The sequence below is a fragment of the Gymnoscopelus braueri genome (assembly GCF_963280865.1).
Source record: "Gymnoscopelus braueri genome assembly, chromosome: 12".
NCBI lineage: Eukaryota > Metazoa > Chordata > Actinopteri > Myctophiformes > Myctophidae > Gymnoscopelus > Gymnoscopelus braueri.
Window position 1 is genome coordinate 35,724,323 of NC_137614.1, and position 26,291 is coordinate 35,750,613.

At 43.5% G+C, this 26,291-nt stretch overlaps 1 protein-coding gene across 1 annotated transcript in view; it reads left to right on the forward strand.

The window, feature by feature from the left end:
* The window catches only part of LOC308097323 (agrin-like), a 419,134-nt gene that overhangs the window by 383,969 nt on the left and 8,874 nt on the right, over positions 1-26,291 (forward strand). Inside the window, 6 exon segments of the mRNA XM_080445056.1 lie at positions 4,271-4,361; positions 5,364-5,528; positions 5,925-6,036; positions 12,512-12,628; positions 15,127-15,310; positions 19,248-19,335. Of these exon segments, the coding sequence (XP_080301182.1) occupies positions 4,271-4,361; positions 5,364-5,528; positions 5,925-6,036; positions 12,512-12,628; positions 15,127-15,310; positions 19,248-19,335 (757 nt within the window).

A 26,291-nucleotide genomic window follows, 5' to 3' on the forward strand; every position in this document is an offset into this window, starting at 1 on the left:
AGTATAAAACAACAAAAAAGAACGCTTTTTGAAACGCTTCCGCCTTCCGGTGAAAACAAATGGAATTCTGGGAAATGCAGGCATCCACTAAAGACCCGGTAGTGACCAGCAGCTAAGCAAAATCATTCATTTGGGACTTACAAAGTACCCCTTTAAGTACAATTTAGTGGTGCTTTTACTTTACTTGAGTCGGTTTTTCAATACTTTATACTTCTACCCCACTACATCAGGCAGGAGCGGCCTCCTCCTTTCAAAGCCCCGAGTCCCGGTTAGCACAGTGATTAAAATAAATTGGGGTGAACCGAAATCAATGGCGGGCGAGCCAGAGCCTCTCGGCTCGCTCGGGGGGCTATTTTCTCTCTCTCTCTCTCTCTCTCTCTCTCTCTCTCTCTCTCTCTCTCTCTGTCTGTCTCTCTCTCTCTCTCTCTCCAACGATGAAATCGATGACATGACTAATCGCATCAGTCTGCCTAGCCCGCCATGATTAATGAGGAAGGGAGAGAGACAGCCCAGACAGGGCCCTGTGATAAAGACGCTAGCCATGACGCATATATATGTTGACTGGTGGCTGGTGGAGCTCCCAAAGGTGAAATACTTGATCTTAATAATGTATAATCTTTGTTTAGCAGAGTTCGCTCAGAGCCTCTGCCTGAAGACCAAAAAGCCTTGGCTATAGTGGATAAGATGTTTGGCTTTAGTGTTCCTTTTCTTGCGATTCGAATCCGGTGGTGTAAAGTACATTTACTCAAGTATTGTACTTAAAGGGGAAATCCACCCATTTTCAATATTTAACTATGTCATTAATATAGCATAAAGGAGTTGTGTGGAAATAAGAAAAAATTTAAAAAAAAATTAACATTGCAAAAAAAATTAACATTGCAAAAAAATTAACATTGCAAATTACACCATGATGAGTCATCACAGTGTAATTTGCAATGTTATTTTTTTTGCAATGTTAATTTTTTTGGAAATGTTATTTTTTTTTTTAATTTTTTCTTATTTCCACACAACTCCTTTATGCTATATTAATGACATAGTTAAATATTGAAAATGGGTGGATTTCCCCTTTAAAGGGATATTTCACTTTCAAAAAAACTTTGGGTCATTTTATCGTCTACCCAGGCTTTTGTGAACCCCCCAGACCGTTTTTAAGTTGCTTGATTCATTATTTAGATATTTAATATTCATTTTATCAGACACGCCCCCTTCCTATACAAACCCATTATAACTTAAAACTCAATTTTTAACATGTTAGATTCATCAAAAACACCCGTCCTTGGTTCTGGTGACTCACCCTGCCCTCCTAATACGCGAGGGGGCCGTGTTTTTTCGATAATTTTTTTCATTTATTTTATTTAATTGTTTTATCGTATTACATTTCTTTCATTTTCAAAAAAATATATAAAAAATAAATGAAAAAAGTAATCGAAAAAACACGGCCTCCTCGCGTATTAGGAGGGCAGGGTGAGTCACCAGAACCAAGGACGGGTGTTTTTGATGAATCTAACATGTTAAAAATGGAGTTTGAAGTTATTATGGGTTTGTATAGGAAGGGGGCGTGTCTGATAAAATGAATATCAAATATCTAAATAATGAATCAAGCAACTTAAAAACGGTCTGGAGGGCTCACAAAAGCCTGAGTAGAAGATAAAATGACCCAAAGTTTTTTTTAAAGTGAAATATCCCTTTAAGTACACTTTTGAGGAATTTTTACTTTACTGGAGTATTTCCCATTTTCAATGCTTTTACTTCTACTCCACTACTTCTCAGAGGCAAATATTGTACTTTTACTCCACTACAAGTATTTGACAGCTTTAGTTACTAGTTACTTTGTAGATTTAGATTATTATTATCACAAAACATACACTAACCACTGTAAGCCCTATATATATTTCGGCCATTTGAAAATAGCCGATCTAAAAGCTCACAACGCGTTGCGATGCGACGCATTGTGAGCTTGTAGATCTGCTATTTAAAAAATATTTGTATACATTATGAACTTGTGAAATGGGACATACTGCACAATGAGTACTTTTACTTTTGGTACTTTAAGTACATTGATTTTACTTAAGTAAAAGATGCTAGTACTTTTTCCACCACTGTTTGAAGCCCAGGTTTCCTGGTGGGGGGGGGGGGTGGAGGTCAAAGGGGGGTGAGCGTAGCAGAGTGGCTCACAGTCTTTGGCGAGGCCGTGGTTCAAATCCCGGGCACTGCACATGATGACCAATCTACTGTATACCCAGTAGTATGGGTAAATATGTACAGTCAATGTACAGTGGAGAGATGAGGAATATACAATCTGTCAGTGGTAAAAAAAACAACAACATTTACAGTATTTAGACAATATTAATCAATATTTTGCAGTGCGGTCTCCATTGGACCCTTGCTAGTACAGCATCCTGCTACAATAGAATATTTACTGCCCAGACCTTTTCTCCTGGGTAGTATTGAATGGCCTACTTTCCTCAGCGTCTCTACCAATATAGCCTATATCGGTGGTCCTCAAAGAATTATAATGGACCGTGGACCCCCATCTGAAAAGGATTTTGTGTCAGGGACCCCCATAAGAGATTTTATTTTTTTTAAGAATAATTCCGCATTTTTCACAATTTCTCTAGATTTGTCACTTTTTTCAAAAAATGCCGATCTACAAGCCCTGTAGATTGGCTATTTCCGAATACCCAAAGTATGAATAGCCTAATTATAGCTTCAAAATCAGTTTATCCACTTTAACCAGTGGATAAACTGATTTTGAAGCTACAATTAACTAATTTAGCTGGACCCCCAGGGGTCCTTGAAGGGTTCCAGGGGTTCTCTAGTGCTCTAAATCATGAGAGTTAAGTGATTGGGTCACCGAGCTACTTCCAGTCCATGGAAAGCTAACCGCAGCCCAGCTCCTGGTCTCAAGCGTTGCAGTTATAGTGTATTTTACATTATCTATCTACTGAAGGAATGTGTGTTTGTGTTATGGCTTCTTCCAGGCTCTCTCTCTCTCGGTGGGATGCTGCCTGCATTCCCAGCCGCTCCTCCATTGGTGTGTGTTGCTAGCGTCATTAGCGCTCTTCTGCACAATTGCTAATTAGCTTTTTCATCTCCGTCTGCCTTCCCTACCCTGACTCGCACACAGCTAATCCTGGCTAATTACCAATGAAAGCTTTCCGGGCTACAAACGCGCGCGTGTGTGTGTGTGTGTGTGTGTGTGTGTGTGTGTGTGTGTGTCTCTGTGTGTGTGTGTGTGTGTGTGTGTGTGTGTGTGTGTGTGTGTGTGTGTGTGTGTCTCTGTGTGTCTGTCTGTCTCTCTCTCTCTCTCTCTCTCTCTCTCTTTCTCTCTCCTCCCTCTCTCTCTGTGTTCATGTTCATACTGGCTGATTGTTTGCAACCGATATTACCATGAACACACCCCTGGGTAACACTTCACCCAGGCCAATGACCCCCCCTCTCCCAGCTGCATTTTGTAGTAATGATGGCTGGGTGCCTGCCTGTCCTAATCACTCCAGACAGGTGGAAATAACACAGAACAACCAGGGCTAGAGCCGTCACACCTACAAATGGTGTTAAAAAAAAAAACGGTTTGCCAAAGCACGTCGGCTTTGTGATTCCACGGCTCCCAGCTGCAGCGTTAAACCCAATACTCTTCCAAGTGTCTTTGTTACACCGTACGTACACGGGTGTGTTGGTATCATGTTGACATAAAGGCTGTGAGATTTCTGTCCAATATTGTCTGGAGAACGCCTAAATCCCGAGGCTCTGGGATCCTAGTTGTAGTCCTAATTATTATTTTTGAAATAGAAAATAATATTTTTGCTATTTTTGTCATTTTTCGGAATTGTTCGAAATTTGTAGACTTGTTTTGTTTAGGTTGTGAACTTCTTCTGTGGATTTTCTTTTGTTTTTGTTGTTGTTGAAATCTTTGGAAATGTTGAGAACTTTTTAGATATTCTTCCCCTATAACGACATGCCCAAAAAATAAGGGGCGCCGGGTTTGAAGCCACAGCACTCTTCCAAACTTCGTTGTCATCCCAATCCCGACCTACATGGTTTGTAATATCACGCTGACATAAAGGTCTCTGAGACTTCTATCCAATTTTTTGTGGAGAAGAACGTCGTAATCCGGAGGCTGCATCGTATGGCGAGCCATCCATTTTTCAGAACGCATTCCGCTGTCAGCAGGCACCTCCGAGGTGTATCCGCCATCCGTGAATTCCAATTCTGTCAGCAGCGGGCGGACGAGGCGACCCAGGGGTGAACGCGCTGTCTCTTTGTTTTCCAGTGGTTGAGAAGAAAGGGGCCTACCTGCCACTGTTTAACGGAGACTCGTATCTGGAGCTGAAGGGACTGCACCTCTACGGTCACGACTTGCAGTAAGTCCATATCTTATTGTGATTCTGATTGTTATTCTTGTGTTGTTCTTCTTCTTCTTACTCCTTGTTTGTTTTTTTTCCGCTACCCTTGCTGTATCTTGCAGTACTTCTCTTACTCGGTATCTGTACCTTTACTGCTATGCTGCCTCTGGTGACTGAATTTCCCCCGTGGGATCAATAAAGATATATATCTGTTTGTCTGTCTGTCTCTGTCTCTGTCTCTGTCTCTGTCTCTGTCTCTCTCTCTCTCCACGCCAGGCTAGATCTTCTATTTTAAGATCTTTAGGGCTTAAGTGGTTAATTCATAATGCACATTTTCCCTTTCTAGACATGTTCTGGAGTAAAAGGACACTATTTATCTCTATTTAAGTAAAGTACACAGACTCAAAAAATGTACTCAAGTAAATTTACTCTGTTTACTGTCCACCGCTGCACACCACAACAAGCGCACCGTGTCTTGCATTGCAAGTGCGTGTTTACTGTGGAACGCCTAGCATCATGTACTTTCCATTGGCTGGGGCTCGTTTCACACCCGAAGCAGAGCACAGCCCTGCAATTTGGGTGCCTGAGCTGAATTCACAATGAGGATGGTATAGGATCAGTCATTCTCAACCCTTTTTGATTTCAAGGATCTGCATTTGACATGCATTATAAGGCCACGGACCCCCCATTTGATAAGATCTTCATCCCTGGGGATGTACACTGCAAAGTCCTCTGTGTTAATTAAACTCTTAGGTCCACTTGGTTCCATTTGTACACCATCAGAGTTACACACCCCTAAGTGTCAATTTTGGTTCCTACATATGAATCGTTTAGCTGGGGACCCCCCGGAACCCCCTCAAGCACCCCTGGGGTTGCCTGGAAGACAATGTTTAGAACCACTGCTATACATAAACCAAAAATCTCTTTTTGTTTCTCGCTCGATCACGCCGTCGGCGCATCAAGTGGCGCCCAGCGGGGCGACGACGACAAAGCGTAACTTTTGTTATTTACGCTCCGCAGACAAAAGGTGAGCATGACCGTGGTGCTGATGGCCAACGACTCCAACGGGATGATCTTCTACAACGGCCAGAAGACGGACGGCAAAGGGGACTTCATCTCACTGGCCCTCAACGACGGCGTGCTGGAGTTCCGCTACGACCTGGGCAAAGGCACCGCCGTCATCAGGTAAAGCAGAGCGGAAGCCCCCCTCCCCCCAAACTTGTGAGGGTCAAATGTACCCCCCCACAAGTACAGCAGAATGTGAGACATTGTGAGGAAATTCGTGGTTGTTTTATGGTTACAAACCATAAAATAGCAGATTGGCTTTAGGGTTTAGGTTACATAAAGAAATAATGAATGGCAGTCATAAAATCGCCCTCCTAAAATGTTGATTTACTCACAAGAGTATTAATACAAACGTGCGTGTGTGTGTGTGTGTGTGTGTGTGTGTGTGTGTGTGTGTGTGTGTGTGTGTGTGTGTGTGTGTGTGTGTGTGTGTGTGTGTGTGTGTGTGTGTGTGTGTGTGTGTGTGTGTGTGTGTGTGTGTGCGTGCGTGCGCGCGCACGTGTGTGTGTCCTGCAGGAGTAAGGAGAAGATCAAGATGAACGTGTGGAACACCATCAACCTGGAGCGTTCCAGCCGTAAAGGAGAGGTCATGGTCAACCTGAAGGACCCAGTCCCCGGAGAGTCGCCGGTGAGACGCTGAACGGAGGCTTAGCTTTGTCCTGCCCCCCCCCTCCCCTGACCCCCCCCACCCCCCCCCCCCCCCCGAGCATCTCCAACCCCCACCTTTTGCTCACACAGCATGCAAGGCCGTCGACGCGCCTCCGCTATGCTTAGTGATTTATGCTTTAGTTGTGCTGCCAGTCAGTGTCGCACATTGACAGAGCTTGTAGATCGGTGATTTTCCGGTGCGCAAGACCCGCCCCCCAAGTCTAAAGGGCCATTTACACCAAGCACGAGAACTATAACTATAATGAAGTGAGCGTCTACACTGATGAACGATAATAACACTACCGCTGTCCAGCTGTGTCAGAGCCCACACTGTGGAAGAGAGAGAGAGAGATAGAGAGAGAGAGAGAGAGAGCTCTCCATGGTGCTGAAAGACACATGCAATAGGATATCATTAGTCAGCCAGAAACCTCTTATCTCCATATTTTAACGTGTTTTTTCATAAATTAACGCCCTACTTGATCATACTACAGCGTCACACGAAAGTAGATATACAAGTTACAAAGATATACAAGATATACAAGATATATACAAGATATACAAGCTCAAAACGCGCCGCGTTTCGAGCTTGTATATCTGCTACTTTTTGCTTTTTGGGAATTTGAATCCTGAAAAGTAACAGTTTTGGACACGACAGACACGATATAGTATGCGATATCGTTCACCACTATTGTTGTCGTTACGGCTGTGGTGTGGACTGTGCCATCCACTTCAATCAGAACGATTTTTATTTGTCATTAGTTATCGTTATAGTTATCGTGCTTGATGTGAATGGCGCTTTAGTGAAGTCTTCGCTCAGCTTGCGCTGCATACAGTGTGTATATATACTGTAAAGTGCTGGTTCTATATGCATGCCGCTTAACGCAGTGCACGGTATGAACACTCGTTCGTTCAGCTCAACTCCTTGGGTCCAATTTAATTTTTGCCTTTCCAGTAGTTAGCACATGTGGTTGTGCTAACTGCTTTTTCTATTTTCTTTTGTTTAGTTTTTTCTCTCTTCTCTTTTCTTCTCTTCTCTTCTCTTCTCTTCTCTTCTCTTCTCTTCTCTTCTCTTCTCTTCTCTTCTCTTCTCTTCTCTTCTCTTCTCTTCTCTTCTCTTCTCTTCTCTTCTCTTCTCTTCTCTTTGTTGAAAATACCCCCCTTATCTCGTGATTCCTGTCAAGGCGAGAGGGAGAGCTCTACAATGTAGAAAGCGGTCTGCACAAGCTGTGGAACAGCTATAATTCCACTTCTTAAAGAATAAATAAATATATATATACAGTACACTAGTACATCCACATCCCCCAACCTTTGAGTTTGCTGACAGGCAGCAGATAAAACTTTTGTGTTGCTTTGAGAAAGCAACCCAGCTTATTACAGTAGAGGGTACAGTACAGTCGATGTTATAGACTGGCTTTGGTTGAAGACTGGGGTATATCTCAGCAGGGGGGCTTAGAGCGGGGGGGCTTACTGGAGCTCCTCAGCCGCACGTCTAGAACAGCAGTTCTCAAACTGTTTCATGTCAAGGACCCCCAAATTGTAATATGTAATTGTCCGCGCCGGACCCCCATCTGAAAAGATTTTCTCCCCCCAATAGAGAAGATTTGTGTTTTTAGCTGGGGACCCCCTGGAACCCCCCTCAAGGGCCCCTGCGGGTCCCCGGACCCCACTTTGAGAACCACTGGTCTAGACCAATGAAGCAGGCAATCGAATCGTCGATCCAATCGTCTGATAAGACCGCGGAGTCGTCCAATTATATTAAACAGTGTAATTTGTGATTATGAACACAGCGCTCTGTCAACTCCCTCTGTCTCCCTCAGGGACACGCGGCGCTCTCCTCTCCTTCTTTTTTTGTTCCTCCTTCCTCTCTCCTTTCCCCTCAGCCTCCTCCCTCGCTCCCTTCGTATGGTAATTGTGTTTCACTCCAGTGACGGAAGCAGAAAATCGTATTAATCCGTTTAGACCGGGAACGCATCTGTGTCCTTTTGAGATTTCTTTGGCTATTCAAAAATTGCAGATACACAAGCTCATAGCGCGGCACCGAGTGCCGCGCTATGAGCTTGTAGATCTGCTATTTTTGGAAAAATCCTGAAAATGTGTGCAAATCTTTGAATATGTACTTTTTTTTAACATTTAACATTTGTAACTCAAATCTTTGCTCCTGGGGGTCCCTGGAACAAAATATTTTGAGATGGGGGTCCACGGCCATATCATTTTGGAGTCCTTGACATGAAAAAGTTTGAGAACCAGAGAAGACATTTGTAGCATCCCCAGATTTTAGTTACAAATTTTCGCTTTAGTTCAAAGATTTGCACACATTTTCAATTTTTTTCAAAAAAAGGGACAAAAAAATGCTATTTTTGAATAGCCAAAGAAATCTAAAAAATGACACAGATGCGTTCCCGGTCTTAATGGGTTAAAAGAAGAGAAGCTGAGGAGAGAGAGAGGAAGGGAGGGGGAGGTGGAGGTTGTGCAGGGGGGATGAGCTCAATGCAGAAGCCCCCATCCCCCCCCCCCCCCCCTCCATCCCTGCATCGCTGCATCGCTCCCAGCCAACTCTCTCCTATTCTCTGCGTTTCAGAGTTAGGGAGGGTGTTATGCATCGCTTTGGAGCAGTGTTCCTCAAACGGGTTACGTACCCCCTAGGGGTATGAGGAGGTACTACAAGGGGGTGCTTGAGAGAACGTGGGGAGAAAAAAAACATTATTGTTATGTTTAATTATAAAACACTGATAAACTTTGATTGAACCTGCTGAGCTGTAAAGTAATGTAATCCAAAACTTCACGCCACAATTGTTATCGAACAGAAAGCAATACTTATTTTCCCTTTTATTTGAACATTGTGACGTAGCTGGACTTACTGAAATGTGACTGTGTATCCACAGTTTGTTATTAGAAATTATATATTCTTCAGGTGGGTTATCATTCATTCATAGCATCAGCTAGAAATGTTTTTCTCTTGCAGTTTTCTAAGCAAAATATTTTAGTCAGGTAAAGGGGTGTACTTATATACAGAAATCAGGGAAGGGGGCACTGAGCCAAAAGAAGAAGTTTGAGAACCACTGCTTTAGATGGGTCCGTAGCATGGCATGTCGGGAGGTGATGTAGTCGCATGCAGGCAATCGGATCCCTCAGTTGCATGGCCGCCGTCTCCTTTTGCAGGAAGAGTCCTGTATAAATGATATGATAGGATGGGTCAAGTGGAAATACGTGCACAGACAACTTCCACATACCTGCAGTTCCCGTCTTTAGTCTTTTATATTTCTCTCTCACGCGTTTTGTTTGCGCGAGTGACGGCCTAATGTACTGAGTACACATCTGAATACATACTGTAGGCGCTTTGCTTTGCCTATCTTGCTTTTATGTGTCTCTGCAACACCGCAAGCCTGCCTTTCCCTATGCATAATTCTCTTACAGATGTGTGTGTGTGTGTGTGTGTGTGTGTGTGTGTGTGTGTGTGTGTGTGTGTGTGTGTGTTTGTGTATTCATGCACAAGCACTTACTGTATGTGTGACTGTGAACGAATAGTGAAAATTGGCAATCTATAAGCTCACAATGTGTCAGTGTGCAACGCATTTTGAGCTTGTAGATCTGCTATTTGCTATTTCCATTTTTGAAAAAATTGTGTCTATAGTGACATGCCCAAAATAGGGAGGCGAGGTCCAGTCTGATGCCAGTCTGTGTGCATGCATGCACGTGCACTTATGTGTGTGACTGTATGTATGTATGTGTGTGTGTGTGTGTGTGTGTGTTTGTTTTTAATGGGTTTCTGCACTCGCCGCTTGCCACAGACAACGTTACTAGTCTTCTAAATAACATCTCTTCCTCCCTGTGTTTTCTTCTTTTACCTCTCTATGATCTGCTGTCTGGAAATAAGAGATCACGCAAGGTAATAAAGCAAGCCGCTGTCACTCTCGAGACACATTTCATCTCTGTGAGCCGCTTCCTTTCTCTGCCGCCCGCCCGCCCGTCTCCCCTCCCCCACCCCATCCACACCATCCACCGGAAAAAAAAGCGACTTCTGCTCGAGCCACACGGACCACCTCGAGTGTGCCTTCGGTTCTGGAGAACAGCTTTTTTTTGGTGCCATTTTTCATTACCGTCTGTAGACGCAAACGCTGCGAAAGTAGAGAACGTCTGTTGAAAAAAAAAAAGAACACGGGTTGGCTTTCACCTCCGGTGCATCTGCTGTGGGGGCGTGTGGGAGGGAGAAAAAGAGAGAGGTAGAGAAAAGTAGATAGAGAGAGAGAGAGAGTCATCCTGGCTCCCATTGTTTCAAGCAACAAAGAGACGTCTTCATTAGCAGGCTGTGGGCGGGCGGTGTCTCAAAGCAGCGACGACGCTTGGTCGTCGAAAACGTGAGAGTGAGGGAGGTAGGGAGGGAAGGAAGGCAGGAGAACGACGAGGTGCCAAGCCAAGCCGGGCTGTTCTTTTATCACCTGCTCTCTCACTGAATTGTTATATATATATATATATAGGAAGAGAGAAACAAACAAGAACCTTTCCATAATATCATAAAGTGTCACTTTACCACTTGGTCACCCGCTCACTCGGCGGATAACAACATAAACAACGCAATCACCATCTCCACACAACAACCCCCACCACCATCACCATGAAACCTACTGGCCCTCCCGGAGCCAGACGGGGAACTCGCAAAACCATCTCCCACTCCGAGAACATGGGGGAACATAACGCACCATTTCATTGCATGACAGCTTGACGTAGAAAACCCTAGCCTCGGGCCAAGACTGTCAGAGATTTCTTTTATCGATTCTGACATTTTTGTGCATCTCTGAGACTTCCCCGAATAGCGTTTGGAATTCCGTGTTCCCATGCCCTTGCTTCTCCAAAAAGCTGACCATACAAACTTTGTGTTCCGAACTTTATTTTATATAACTTAAGGGTTGAAAGTGGTTAAAAAGTTGTTAGACATTGGCTGTATATATATATATACGGATGTCATCAAAAAAGTCAAATAATGTCTGATATGTCAGCAAGAACTATATATCCATGAGGCTCTTTAGTTCTTCCCTGTGTCTGACATGGAAGCTGCTGAAGGTGCAGTCACACGGCCCCCAGGTTTTTAGCCAAGCACCGCTGCCTCCCGCACTCCAAATCCCATCCTAAATAAATGCCAGCCACGTGCCAGCTTCCACCCTCCAAAAGCGTGTTTACTAGGCCCTTTCCATCATTTTTCCAGCAATTAACTCCACGCTCCCCCTCTGGCAGTCACTGGCCTACATAAAATAAAGATAATTAATTCCTACTGTACCTTCTGAAGTGGGCTAGCTCCCTCCTTCCTGTGCGAGAAAGGAAGCTATACTGCCGAGGTGACTCCTGATAGTCCCTCCGTTTTTTTGGAGGAGAGAACCGTTATTTTACGGTCTTCCTGCCGAGCAAATGAATTGCAATTAATGTCTCTTCCTCCACGCTCAGCTGTTTGAAAGGTCGGCGCTGTAATCAGCCCTTCATTAGAGATGAAGTGTAAAGTAGAAGCGTTTTGTATCTCAACTCCGGCACGCTCCCCGACTCCCCTTTGTACTCCCCTTTATGTTACGCACAGATAGAGGATAATTGAGTGCCTTCTCTTTGCGAGACGTAGGAATCAATTATGTGTTTTTGTAATACATCAAGTGTATTGACGTGGGTGAGGAGGCAGTGCAGTTAAGTCGTCTGCCAGCCACAATGTGGATAAATCCTTTTGTTATGGGGGAGTCAGTCTGACTGTGACATCTCTTATTAATCTAACTCTTTGTGCCTCGACTCGAGGGATACGGCTTCATTCCAGGCTCCCCTGGTCACAAACCGAATACTCCCGACTCCCCACTACTCACACAGCTCTCTGGCTTTTTACAGTTTATAACGTTTATTTGTGGCGAGGAGAATTAGGATCAGAGCACATTGGCTCAGGTCTGGACAGTGTGGCTAGTGTTGCCAGATTCTGTGAGAGAAACAAGCAACCAGGTCTAGGAAAACCAGCCCAAAAGAAGCAACTATGGGCCACATGAGCACTTTAACGTATACATCAGCTATTTGAAAATAGCAGATCTACAAGCTCACAACGCGCCGCGATGCGGCGCGTTGTGAGCTTGAAGATCGGCTATTTTCAAATAAAATCTTGTGGGGAAATTATAATAAGCAGATCTGGCAACCCTGCTAGTGGCAGCTGGTATTCTTCGTGGCGGTGGGATTGCTCTCCCGCGTCGCGTTCACGTTTCGCCTCAACCACTTGAACCCCAGCATCCATATTACGGGGGAAACATTAGCCAAGAAATAGCAGGATCTGCAAGCTCACAACGCGTCGCAACATGACGTCGTGATCGCTTATAGATCGGCTATTTTGTGGAGAAAGAAATTTGGTGTTGAGAAAAAAAGGTGGTCCAAGCGCAGTTGCAAAACTCTTAAGAATAGAGGGGTTTAAGTGGTTAAACGTGTTTTGTGTCTTGTCTCGCCAGAACCAGCACACGTCTCTCAATCTGAAGGAGTCTCTCTATGTCGGCGGAGCTCCTGATTTCAGCAGGCTAGCGAGGGCCGCCGCTCTCAAGGACGGATTCAAAGGCACCATTCAAAAGGTAAAGGTTTACTACTGTACACAGTGTTAACACTGCAAGGTTTTATTGTGTACATGTCTCGAAGAAAAGTACTCGCACACACACTGTCTCATTCACTTGTAAATACAATATATATATTTATTGGGAACCGTCGGGGACAACGTTTCGGTACACAGAGCTTCATCAGGTTGTCACCCAGATAAGATCTGTGTACCGAAACATTGCTTCTGTTCCCAATAAATATCTCCTCATGGTGTGGCTCTGCAAAGGAGGCTAGCCGTCTATAAGAGGGTCAGTCTGTGTGTATGTCTGTGTGTCAGATTCTGTCGTGTCTGAAGCTAATCTCACAAACCACTGGACCAATAACCGCCATATTTCGTGTGCACACCGCCAGTAGGCTAATTTGATACCGGCACATTTTTTTTCTTGGCCGAAACCTCGCCCCCAAATTTGAGTCATGCGTAACGGACGACGTAAAATTCGGATGATTTGCCTCATGAAATCCGAGATTCACATTTGGAGCCAAGTTGTGCCTTTTATGTGGATCCCAAGATCCACACGAATCAAGTTTTTTAATTAAGTGACGAAGACAGTGTGCAAGAATCCTGTTTCCTACAATAGTCGGCCCATGTTCTCCTAATTGAAGTATTATGTCATTTAGCCAGCTTTGAATTTGTATACTTGTAAATATATTCGATGTAACGTAGGGGGCAAGTTCTGCCATATGTGCTGGTGTGTTATTCTGTTTGCGTTTAATGCCCATATGTTGGCCACAAACACACTAGTGAGGTACAAATCATCGCTGTCGGGCAGAAACATTGTATCTCCATATTTAAATTTGTTATGTTTATCTTCCCGTAAATTAATGCCCTACTTCGTCCTATACTACAGTGTCACATTGTGGGCTTGTAGATCTGCTGTGTGTGTGTGTGTGTGTGTGTGTGTGTGTGTGTGTGTGTGTGTGCGTGTGCGTGTGTGTGTGTGTGTACACATGGGTTTTATAAATATTAAGACCTTGTGACCAAATAATAACTATCGGATCCATTGGAACACAGGTTATCTTTTTGCCATTTTCTGTAAAGTAACAGTTTTGGACGGCCGACAGTGGACGAAATGCCAAGCGGTTCTTGTGCAACTGCTCTAGAACAGACTGCATTTCTTTTCCCTTGCAGGCTTACAGTGTGTGGGGGGGGGGGACAGTGGCTAATAATAGAACACACACATTTTTTTTTTGATGTCCTTCCATTCTGCTATTCTCAGATCTTTTCCCTGACAGACTTCCAGTTCTTTTTCTCAGCTTTTTTCCAGCAAAGGGCCCTATCTTTTAGACGCCAGAAATAACCCACCGCAACAAAGACAGGATGTTACTGTGGAGGACAGACTTGTCATTAGCGTGCTTCTCATGGCACAAACTTTACTTGGTGACAGTTCCAAGTGGCTGAATCAAAGCCTTAATGTGAAGTCGGTCTCTTGCTCGCACCCCTCTGAGGGCGGAATATAATTGTAAAGAAGTTGAGATGAATTCTCGCTCCCCTTGATGTCCCAAAACGTGTATGTTGTGTATATGGGTGTGTAATTTTCCGACCGTGCTTTACCGTATGTTCAAAGAGAAGGAAATGTGCATTTATATGTAAAACATGTTTCAGCTGAATCCATATATACAGCTCCACTGTGATGTATCACTTTTACACTGATCTCTGTCCTGGGGGTGTCTTCTGTGTAGTGGCATTATTATAATAGTGGGGGGACCGGGGGAAAACCCCTGAGGGGCCGCCGACGTGATGGCTTCCGTTTGGGAAAGAGAGAGAAATGGTTACAAACGTAGCCTAGCTTGCTTTTTTGTTAGTTTAACTCTTGAGAGTGTACAAACGGTTCCATTTGGTTCCGTTTGTAAACTCTCAGAGTCGAATTAAGACTGGGCTTTACGTTGGTGACTCAAACAAAGCTTGTGTGCATACTTGCCTTGGGGTTGTAAACTTGTGTGGTATGAATGTAAGATAAGATCAATATGATAGGAAGGGGAAATCAGTCTTCACAGCGAGCCAGTAACATAAATATTGAGCTGCGATAGCGGCACAAAGGGCATTTAGCACCAAGGCACGCTAACAGCTAAATCGTTAGTGTTCATTTTACTCCAGATATGTGTTAAATTTGACATGTAGAAGTATTGTGTTCAAACCTATGAAGCGACAGGATATCTAATCAGTGGTTATCAATGTGCACCATGCTACTTTGATGTCTGTTTGCAGCAAGTATAAAGTGGATGACTTGCCAGTCTCCAGGTTAACTTTAAAAATAGTGATTTAATTAATGCAAGAAATACAATCATTTTAAAACGTGTAGACACTATGGCACATTAGGAGTCCAATAATAACCATTTAGGGCTAGGTCTATTGTGTTTCTGATTATTATTATTTGCCACACATTTTGTATGTCCACGAGAAGAACAAAACAAACAAAAAGTCCATCGCAAGCCGACATGGTGATTGACTCCCGGATGTGTTTGTTTTGTCTCTCAGATCACCCTCATGGGCACGCCCATCCTCAGGCAGGAGAACGCGCTGCAAGCCAGCAACGTGGCCATGTTCCAGGGCCACCCGTGCTCCCAGGAGCCCTGCTTCAACGGCGGCCGCTGCAACCCCCAGCTGGACGCCTACGAGTGCATCTGCCTCAATGGCTTCTCGGGGGCACACTGTCAGAACGGTAAGTGTCACATCCACACCGCCGCTGCCACGGGGCAGGTCGTAGATGAGCGGGTATGAAGAGGCTGTCTGGGGGGGGATCGGAACGCAGAGCAGACAGTGTAGTGCCTCGGTAAACTAGGATTGTTTATTGTTTATTATTACGGATCCCCATTAGTCCCTCACCACAGTGAAGACTACTCTTCCTGGGGTCCAAACATTCACACTTCACAATCCAATTAAAACATAATACAATGAAATTCCACCATTACATAGTTAAAACAAAGCAAAACAAAACAAAACAAAACAACAAAAAAAAGGATCACGAGTAAACCAAGAACCTAGCGTCAGTCTAAGGCTTAGACATTATTCTTTTGCTTAGACTCTAAGCAATTACTATCAAAATAATAATCTTTCGGTTGGCGAAAGGGCCTACTCTGTGTGGAGTTTGCATGTTCTCCCCGTGTCCCATAGGGTAGTTAATACCCTCACAAAAACATGTAGTAATCCTGGTCGCTATACTGCCTCCCCCTGGTCAGCCGGGGCGCCTGATGGAGGGGAAGGGAACAGGAATAACGTGTTGGAATAACGTGTCCTTCCACGCGCTACGTCCAACCGGGGAAACTCCCCCCTGTCAGGTGATAAGAAGGTCAGTTGGCGCTCATGCATTGAAGGAGCTCAATGCATGAGCTCGGCCCTGGGCTCCCTAGGCTGGTGGGGGGAGTGTAGCGCCCAGGATCACTTAGAAATTGGCACCGGGTGATAAAAGGGTTTCAAAATCGTGGGATAAAAAATTATAAGTAAAAAAAAAAAAAAAGTCATATGAAACTGTAGGATACCAGGTAAACAGTTTTTCCCGCCCAGTTGAAGTGTCAGAAGTGTCCCTTTGCAGGACACTTGCAGGACACTGTTAGGACATCCCTAACAGCCCGCCTCTCCCTCCCCCCTTGTGCTCATTTGAGCCACCTGAGCAGCCATCTGTGGGGGTAAATGCAGGGAGTAATTTCCCCTCCCTCTGGGACAAGTAAAGATAACATTTTCATCAAGTATACGGCCTTACAGCATATGCAAGGAGGCTGCTTTGGCTCGCCGAGCATTGATAACGCACCATAAAACAATACAACTCCCACAACTAGACCACCTAAGTACATACAGGACTCTCAATAGAGCCACACGCGTTGCAGCGCACGTTTTCAGGGTACTGTCGAGTGAAGTCAGTTTTATTTGTATACTGTAGCACAATTCATACAAAGTAAACTTAACCCAACCTCCACCCATGAAATAATATTCACATTATGCAGCACTTATGACCAGTGGTGGAAAGAGTACTCAAATGTTGTACTTAACTAAAAGTATCAATACTGCAATATAGAAATATGATGATGGTTATCGTATGGAGTTATGGAGGTCATTGAAATTAAAATGTTTGAGAACTAGTGGTTTCAAGGCCGTGAGATAAAAGGTCTGACGTGTAATCGGGAGCTAAACCATTAAGAGCTTTGTAAACATGAAGTACTTTTAAATCAATTCTGTATCGTACAGGGAGCCAATTAAGTGATATAAGTGTGGGAGAAATGCGTTCAACTATTCTTGTCCCGGTAAACTCACTGGCTGCAGCATTTTGTATCAGTCAGACTGAGACAAGAGAAGAGGCGTCTTCATTTGGAGAGGTTTTTCACCTGTTCGCTGTGTTTCAGAGACCACTGAGAACTACTGTACGTTAGTACAAGGTTCTCAAGCTTTTTTATGTCAATGTTTGTTTAACTTTTTTTTTGTTTTCAATAAGCCCCTCATTGCGAAATGGGGGGAATCAATAAGCTCTCAACTTGTTGCATCTGGGCGTGGTTGTGATATATATTATAGATCTGCTGTATTCGCTATTTTGGAGAATATTTGAACATTTATGATAAGGTGAGATGCCCAAAATGATGAAGCCAGTTCAATAATCTTATGAATTAAATTTTGATTTTAATTTGGATAGATACATACATACATACATACATACATACATACATACATACATACATACATACATACATACATACATACATACATACATACTGTACATACATACATACATACAGTACATACATAACCCTAACCCTTTACATGGATATAAAATCTATTATGTTATTTTTTATGAAATGTTATTGTATTTGTGCTATTTTCCTCTCCTCTCCACCTTTCACACAGAGAGAGGGAGTCATGTGTTTATCAGGTTCACGGTCATTGCACAAATCACAGTCATTTCTTGCATTTGCGTGTTGTCGTGTGAAAGGATCCACGGTGGTAATTTGCTTGCATACGAAGAACAGCTGTGAATGACTGTGAAAGCAGCAATACTTCACATCTACAATAAGCACAAGCCTTTTATTGTCTTGTCTGCACCAAAGGTTCATTGCATGCTCTCAAAACCATGCTCCCGGATATTTGTTTCTGTGCATATTTTATTTGGGGGGAGATGAAAAACATAATGAGGTTCAGTACATTCTGTTGTGTCATTATTACGGCTCGGCTCTGCAGGAGTCTAGTCGTCTATAAGAGGGTTGGTCTGTGTGTCTGTCTGTGTGTGTGTCCAGCGTTAGGGCTGAGCAATTAACCGAAAATACATAGAACCAATAATGGAATTAATCTTGCTCGTGTAGGTTAATCGACAAAAACTGTGAAAATAGCCAATCTACAAGGCATCATAAGCTTGTAGATCTGCTATTTTCACTGGTGTTTTTTTTAAATAATTGTTCATTAATGGTAATCTGGGGAAAAGTTTGAAATAATCATGATATTAATTTGAAGTTCTATTCCCCAGCCCTAATCCAGAGCTAATCTCGCAAACTGCTGGACCGATCAGCACCAGATTTCTTGTCTATACGGCCAGTTGGCCACAGAAGGACCTCCACTAACTTTTATGCCAAATGTGGAGTCACACGTCACAGATATGTCATAGATGACTGACGTCACAGGCTGGCCACATGGGAGCCACACCGTCCCCATTTGGATCCTGAGATCCACATGATTCATGATTTAGTATATGATAATAATAAAATAATAATAATAATGGATTTTATTTATAAAGTATTACAATAAGCATTACATTTAAAAAAAAATCATCACACCACTATAAACAGAAACAAAACATTTAAAACATGAGGGCATGAAGCCTAGAGGTAAGACCAGTGTAGCAAAAAAAAAAGCTTTGTTAAAAAGGTAGGTCTTTAGTCCTCTTAAAAGAATCAACCGACTGTGGTGTTCTCAGGTGGGCAGGGAGGGCGTTCCACAGTTCGGGGGGGCAGCCGAGCAGAAGGCCCGGTCGCCCATGGTACGTAGGTTGGTTGGTCTTGGGGGGTTTTGAGGAGGTTAGTGTTTGAAGAGCGGAGGTTGCGAGTCGAGGGTTGTGGGGAGACTAATATCCTTGAGGTAGGAGCGTTGCAGTAGTGGATGTGTTTGTGTGTGTGTGTGTGCGTGTGCGTGTGCGTGTGCGTGTGCGTGTGTGTGCGGTGTGGTGTGTATAGGCTTTACAGTATACTGTATATACCCATTTCAGATTAAACCAGTGCTCATGCAAGCAATGCCTCAACAAACGACTCAATGGAATATTGATGTAGTGCTTCTTTTTCTAGAGTTACACTGCTCTTTCATCATCCGCATGTCACGGCTAGACGTGCTCACTCACTCCCCAGCTCCCCCAGCTCTCTCTCTCTCTCTCTCTCTCTCACTCACACACACGTGTACACACATACACACACACACACACACACACACACACACACCATTGACCTTCACGTGCGACAGGCCATCCCTTTTACGTTAATTAAAACTGCAAACGCATGAAACGCTCGCCCACGCACACCATCACCATCCCCTGCCTTTAGCCCTAATGACTGAGGCCTGCTCTTCATCGATCGCAATGATCTCATCCTTTGAACCCCCCCCCCCCCTTCCCCCCTTTCTCCCCTCCACAGCCATCTACGAGAAATCCGCCGGAGAGACGGAGGCCATCGCCTTTGACGGTCGGACGTTCATCGAGTACCACAACGCCGTCACCAGGAGGTAAGAGAGCAGTGATGGAAGACGTACTCAAAAGAAAGTAGCAATGCCACAATGTAGAAATTTTACTCGAGTAAAAGTACCAAAGTATTGGAATCAAAATGTACTTAAAGTACCAAAAGTAAAACTACTCATTATGCAGAATGTCCCATATGAAACTTTTTTTTAATTTTTATGGTTCAGCGAATTTGTCAAAATCTTTTGAAAATAGCAGATCTACAAGCTCAAAATGTGTCATCATGCAACGTGTTTCGAGCATGTAGATCGGCTGTTTTCGAACGGATGAAGTGTAAAAGAGGGCTTAATCGGTTCAATCAATGTTTTGCAATAATAATCTAATAATAATCTACAAAGTGACAATAACGAAAGCTGTCAAACAATAAATCTCTCTCAGAGGGAAAATAATTACTTCGTCTCTGTCGGGTGGAAACCTCATAATGTCCAAAACTGTTAGTTTTCAGGATTTAAATTCAAAAGCAGCTAAAGTTGCAGATCTACAAGCTCAAAACACGTCGCTCCGCTCCGCGCCGCGCCGCGCTTCGAGCTTGAAAAAAAACACAACAAGTTATAAGAGGTTTCTGCCCGACAACAACGACTTGAGTAAATGTACTCAGTTACTTTACCACCACTGTGGTGAGGGAGAGGGCACGTCGGTAGCATATCCGTCAGCGCGGTCCGCGTAATAGTTATTAGCTAAATGACTCCGCCGTCAATCCATCTCTTCCTCCCAGTCGAGCCGCGAGGTGACATTGTTGATTAAAATCACAAGTGCCAGGGCTCGGGGGTGAGCACTAAGTGCTGGATTTAATAAATCCATCCTTTTCTCGGCATGCGCTATCTAACCATCAGCGCATCACACACGCCGTCACTTGCGAGAACAAGCGCGCGTGCATAGTAATGCTGGAAAACCTGATATACTGTAGTTTAGAGGTGACATTGACGACGCTTTTTATGTGGAGCAGAGATAACCAACCTTGTTGTGGGCCGGGGCGCCCACTGGTGGGCCGTGAGGGTATTGCAAGTGGGGCTCTCCCAAATAATTGGCCAAACGCTAAGATTATATTGATAATATAACGTTAATATACAAAAAGGACTGTATGTATACGTATTTTCTTATTTAAAATCTTGAAATTTTTCGCTTAAAAATATATATATTCAAAGCAAAATAAATGTAAAAAATAGCAGATCTACAAGCTCATAGTGCGGCACTCTGTGCCGCGCTATGAGCTTGTTATCTGCTATTGAGACATCTTTAATCATTAATGAGACATCTTTCCCTCAGCCCCATCTATATATACAGTACAGTTATGGGGGCTGGCATGCCATGCCGGCAGGTTGGCATAAGAACAAAATGATTATGTGATGAGGCTGAGAAAGACATCAAACATACGCCTCTATATCTGCATGCCTCACAGCGTTTGCACACAAACACTCTGGGTGTGAAACCGGGGCCACAGCGACTGTGTACATGTACTGTACATTCACAACACGTACGGCTAGTTCACTCACTCAATGTACGGACACTGTGTACACAATGCGCACATAAACAACTGTTTGTTCAGCTCCTATAGTCCGTCTCTCTCTGTATTTCTGTGAGCTTTGATGTTTGGCGCTCGGTTTCCAAAGCCTTCGATATGCTTGTCTTTTTGGGGCCTGTCGTGATCGAGAAAGTTTAGTCGTCGGTTAATTGTCATACGAATAATTGCGTTGTAATAATTGTGTATTGGGCATTGTACATTGGAACAAAAATTGCACAGGGCAGATATGACAAATAACTTCAATATATACAAAGAAATTACCATTACCTATAATCAAAATAAATAATGTACTATGGCCTAAACATAATCTATAAGTTCACAACACGCTGTGATTGCGATGTGATGCGTTGTGAGCTTACAAATATGTATACTATGTTTTGTGAGCTTACAAAATATTTTTGAAACGATTAACGATTATGCAAAAAATAATTGTGATTATCTCAAATAATTGCAAATAGGCGATTACGTCATAACTGTGACAGGCCTACTTGTTTGTCTATCTGTCTGTCTGTTTTGATTGATTGATTGAATACTTTATTAGACAGAAATGTAAACAGCACGGGGTACAGTCAGACATTTGGGCTAAAAAGGATAACACAAAAAAGTCCAGGGGACTTGTTTCCATCAGTGGTCCTATTGTCTGTCTGTCTGTCTGTCTGTCTGTCTGTCTGTCTGTCTGTCTGTCTGTCTGTCTGTCTGAACTGTGTAACTTCCCAACTACTGCCCTTGTCACTGTCTTGTCACTGTCTTGTCTTGTCTTGTCTCATGTCAAATGTCCCCACTGTCTCTCCTTTCCACCCCAAGCCAACTGACCAATGAGATCCCAGAGTAAGTAGATTTTTCACCCCTGGGTGTTTTTCCCCCCCACTGGCTTTGGATGAAGCCTATAACTAACAACGTCAACTCCCACCAAAAAAAAAAAGAATCATTTTTTGATAGTTAACCCAGTTAACGAGATTACATTACCTTTTTTTTCTCCCCCCTCCACATTTTCATAACTCCATCTGCGTCCGCCCAGAGACATCTGCCATCTGTACCATAAAAGAAAAAAAAAGTTAAGACTTTATATTCCAGCGCTGTACCCCATAATTTAATTTGACAGGCTTTATTCTTTTTTTCGGACGTCAACGGTGTCATTAGAAGCTCCATTGTCTAACATAAAGGGGGAGCATGTCTGTCTGAATGCATGATAAGCATTGTGTTCAAACCCCCGAGAAAATGGATTGTTCCGAGAAAAGGCGCAATAATTTATGCATGGTTGTAACTCTCTTCCTGTTACAAAATGAATAGCCGCGCGCACGCTGCCGCTCGGTGTACGCTGAATGATATCAGCCGTGGTGTTGAATATGAATGAGACCCCTTCATAACCATAAGAGGTTATTGAAAAAGAAAAGTTTGCAGCACCTTGCCCCTGCATCAATCCCTGTTCTGCCACCGGGAGAAAAAAAAACCCTCTTTTGCTCTGACATTATATAAGGCTAATTTATAATTTGTCGAACGGCCGTGTGATAAAAAGGAAAATGTTATCCGCTTAAAAAAGTGTCTTCACAAAGCATGTAAATGCTTATGTTGGTTGTGCAACATGGTCATTAGACCATTATATAAATTAGCCTTTTGTTAAAGTAAGATTCCCCCGTGCCACGCATTTAGCTTGATAAGTAGCCTCCCTTAGAAAAGAAAAGAAAAATAAATAAATAAATAAGTCAGAATTATAGCGGTATGGATTGAGCCCAGAGTTTTCCAATACCCTGCCAGAGTCCTCTGCCATCTCGCTGTTTGCCAAATCTCTTAACTGTAATTGTGAATAATTACAGTTATGCCTCTCAGCTGTGAGAGGAGGCAGTGACATGTTAATCGCGGATTTGTCTCCACATTCGCAGAATAGACCTCAAACTCCCATCTCTCTGAAGTCGGGGGGGGGGGGGGTTATAGCCGCATAGCCGCGGGGCGTCCATCTCTCTTCCATACAGTGGAGGACAGTGGTCCTTGGAAACAGACTGTCCCCGAGTTTAATGCGTGTCACATCCGGTAACGGCCACGGCTCTTAGTCAACTGCTGCTTTGGCGGAACACTCTGAACAGAGTGGCGATCAAAATGAACCTGATTTGAACTTCGTAGTGGAAATAAATGAATTCCTTTAACCCAATAGAACCGGTAAAAGCGTCCGTGTAATTTTAGTTTTTTTTTGCGTTGGCTATTCAAAAATAGCAGATATACAAGCTCACAGCGCGTCACTTTGTTAAATTTTTGAACATTTTTGAAAAATCTTGAAAAGTATGAGAGGTACTGGTTTAGGAGGCATTTTTGGAATCGGCCTCGGGTCTTTATGGGTTAAGAGCCCATTAAGAGCCCAGTAAGGCCAGTGTGTCCAACAGTCGCCCCTGGGTTAATGTGTCTGTTCCTACTTAGAGCACACCCCGATGCTTCTTCATCCACCTCCCTTCACAATCACTTTAATCTTCAGGTCAATTGGTCGATTTTGCTCATGCCCCATTATTGCGCTGACCAATCATATTTGGCCATTTCTCGGCGGCGACATGAAGCTTGACCCCATTTTTTCCGTCGATTGCCCTACTTCTTCATATTCACCGCTTCAATCTCTCGCGACATGTAATAATTGCTGCTGCAGGCAAGCCGTGCAGAACCATCATTTTTAATGGAGCCGTCCAATTATTGAACACTAGACTAAAGCAGCCTGTGTACTTACTCACGAGGACACAATGCAGCGCATGCATGTTGCTGTTAGTCTCAGTGTTCCAGTATGCATAATATGTGATTTCTGTGAGGACGGATGTGCTTGAGGACCTCAAATGATGTCGCTAAGCTTTGATCACGGCTAAGCCGAACTGCGCCCTTGATCCCACGCACAGAAAACGCGTGGGATTCGTTCTAGAGCGGAAACCGTCGTGGTTTCCACACCTCTAGAAGTAAAGTAGACCCCCCCTTTTTTTTGCGTTTGCGGACATTCTGTGAATCACCCGCTAATGGGTCACACACACAGAGTCCTCGCTTTTTCCTTCTTCTGGCCTTGTTGCATTTACCTTGCATGCCCTTGACTCTCTCCCCCCCTGCTCCCTTTAAAGTCCTGAATCACTGGAGAACCCTTCTGACCAGAGGTGAGTCTCCAATAATGCTTTTAGCTGGCGGCGTTCTGCACTAACACAGCGATTCCCAGCCTGTGGGCCGCCAGGATATTTGCCCAAGGATAATTGGCAAAACATTAAGGCTATCATGTTCACACTGGCACCCTGAATCTGATTTTTGTCCTATCCTAGATTGGAATCAGATTGTTTTTTTTTACCAAGTCTGAACAGCAAAACAACATAGAAACTGATTTGTGCAAATCAGATTTGACTCGCACTCCTTAGCCTCGTTCAGACTGCATGAAACCAATCTGACTCCAATCTGGATAGGAGATCAGATTTGGGTGCCGTGTTGTTAAGTGGTCAGATGGGTGGGCCGCGAACCCTTTTTTGGGGGGGTTTTCAAGTGGGCCCTTATCCAGAAAAAGGTTGGGAACCACTGCACTAGCACCGCTGCCAGCGTTCTCTCCGGCATGCTGCCAGCGTCCCCCCACTAGCATGCTGCCAGTCCCCACTCCCCCTAATCCTCTCCATTCGCTCTGTGCACAATAGTTCACAGGTTTAACTCTTGGTTTAAATACCTCCGCAGAGGAGAAAAAACAAAAAACAAATCCTTTGTTATGATTGATATTTTATAGATTTTTCTATTACAAATTGCACAACAGGTATATTTGTGATTTTTTTAGAAAAGGTAAACAAAACAAAAACAAAAAAAGAAGAGATGAAAGTAACATACATAAATTGGGCAAGAAAAAAAGAAAGAAAATACAGGTACAAGACAATACAATAAGATAATGGATTGTAGGTCAAACATGAGTCAGTTCCGTCCACATTTCATGCAGGGCCCTGGGTGCATACCTCCCACTTTTCTGTCTATTTTATTCATAAGTCTGAAGGAGAGACTTTCTATAAATAAATCCATTGGTTGTGCTGTTCAGATACTGTGACCAGCAGGAATTATAAATCCTCACTGCATAAAGTTGCTGTTGCCTGGCGGTCGGGCAGAAACCTTGTATATCCATATTTAAACGTATTATGTTATTTATGTTTGTTTTTTGTAAATTAATGCCCTACTTCATCATACTACGGTGTAGCAAAAGTAGCAAAAATAGCCAATCTACAAGCTCACAACGCACCACGATGTGACACATTGTGAACTTGTAGATCTGCTATTTTTGAAAGTGAACGTTTTTTTTTCCATTTCCAGAAAAGTGACTGTTTTGGTATGGACATACAAGGTTTCCACCAGTCAGTTAGCTCTGTTAGTTGTGAGCTTCTTTAAAAAAAAAGAGGCTGATTCATCCAGCAAGAAGCACCAGCCATGCTGTCTCGATGCAGTGGGTGTCCTTCAAAACAGCCTTGTGTTGTTCTGTTCATGACTGCCACCTAGAGTTCATAGGGTGGAAAGTACATTTGGTAGTCATAATAATAACAACACTGGAAAAACTCCTCTATAATCTCAGATAGTGCCCAACGATGTGCAGAAAGTCCACACTGAAGTCAACGGACACACTTGCCTACATCGACTGATTTCCCTGATCTTTGAAGATCGCATCACACCACACACATTTTATCTATGATAGGCTATGCCTAGCAGTTTTAATAACCTTATTACTGACAACCTAATGACCATATTACTGACAAGTCGATGGAGATTTTTGTTGGGGCCCTTATGCTGTACTGTAGGTTCTGTGACAAGTCAGAAAGAAACCAAAGTCTGGAATGGTTCTGTTATTCTCTTTTTTTTCTTCTACAGTTTTCTCTGGAGGGGAGAATGCTCTTGAATCATACTTTATTATTCGTGTTTGCCTCAGAGGATTCACTTAATCAGCGAGGCTTAAATTTTCAGCCTAAGCAGGAGTTTTTGAAGGAGGAAATCAAATTCACTCTTTGGATGTGATCCCCTCCCCCTTGCTGAGATGCACCTGTATTTCTGTTAGCTTGCCTCAGGCCAGCCCTCAATAAACTGGAAAACAGGGCAAATCACCCTGATACTCTCACTGTCCCAGTTCAATAACCATTGTAACTTTCCTGTTCTGCCCCGGATTTGAACCCCGGTGTCCTGCGCAAGTGCTGGCATTTCTACCACTGCGCTAATAGAGCCTGCCTGATTGCTCTGGAGAGAAATTACATTTTAACCTTCAGGTAAAAATTTGTGTCAAACCTGAAACAGGATTCTGTCAAAGGTCTTGTCCAACCTAGACATCTAAATGTCTCAATAGAAGAGTAGGGAGACCAAATACAACCACCCCAATATATTCACAAAATAAATGTAATAATAGAACATTTGTACACTCTCAGAGTCACACACGGATAAATGAACACTGAGGATTGTACG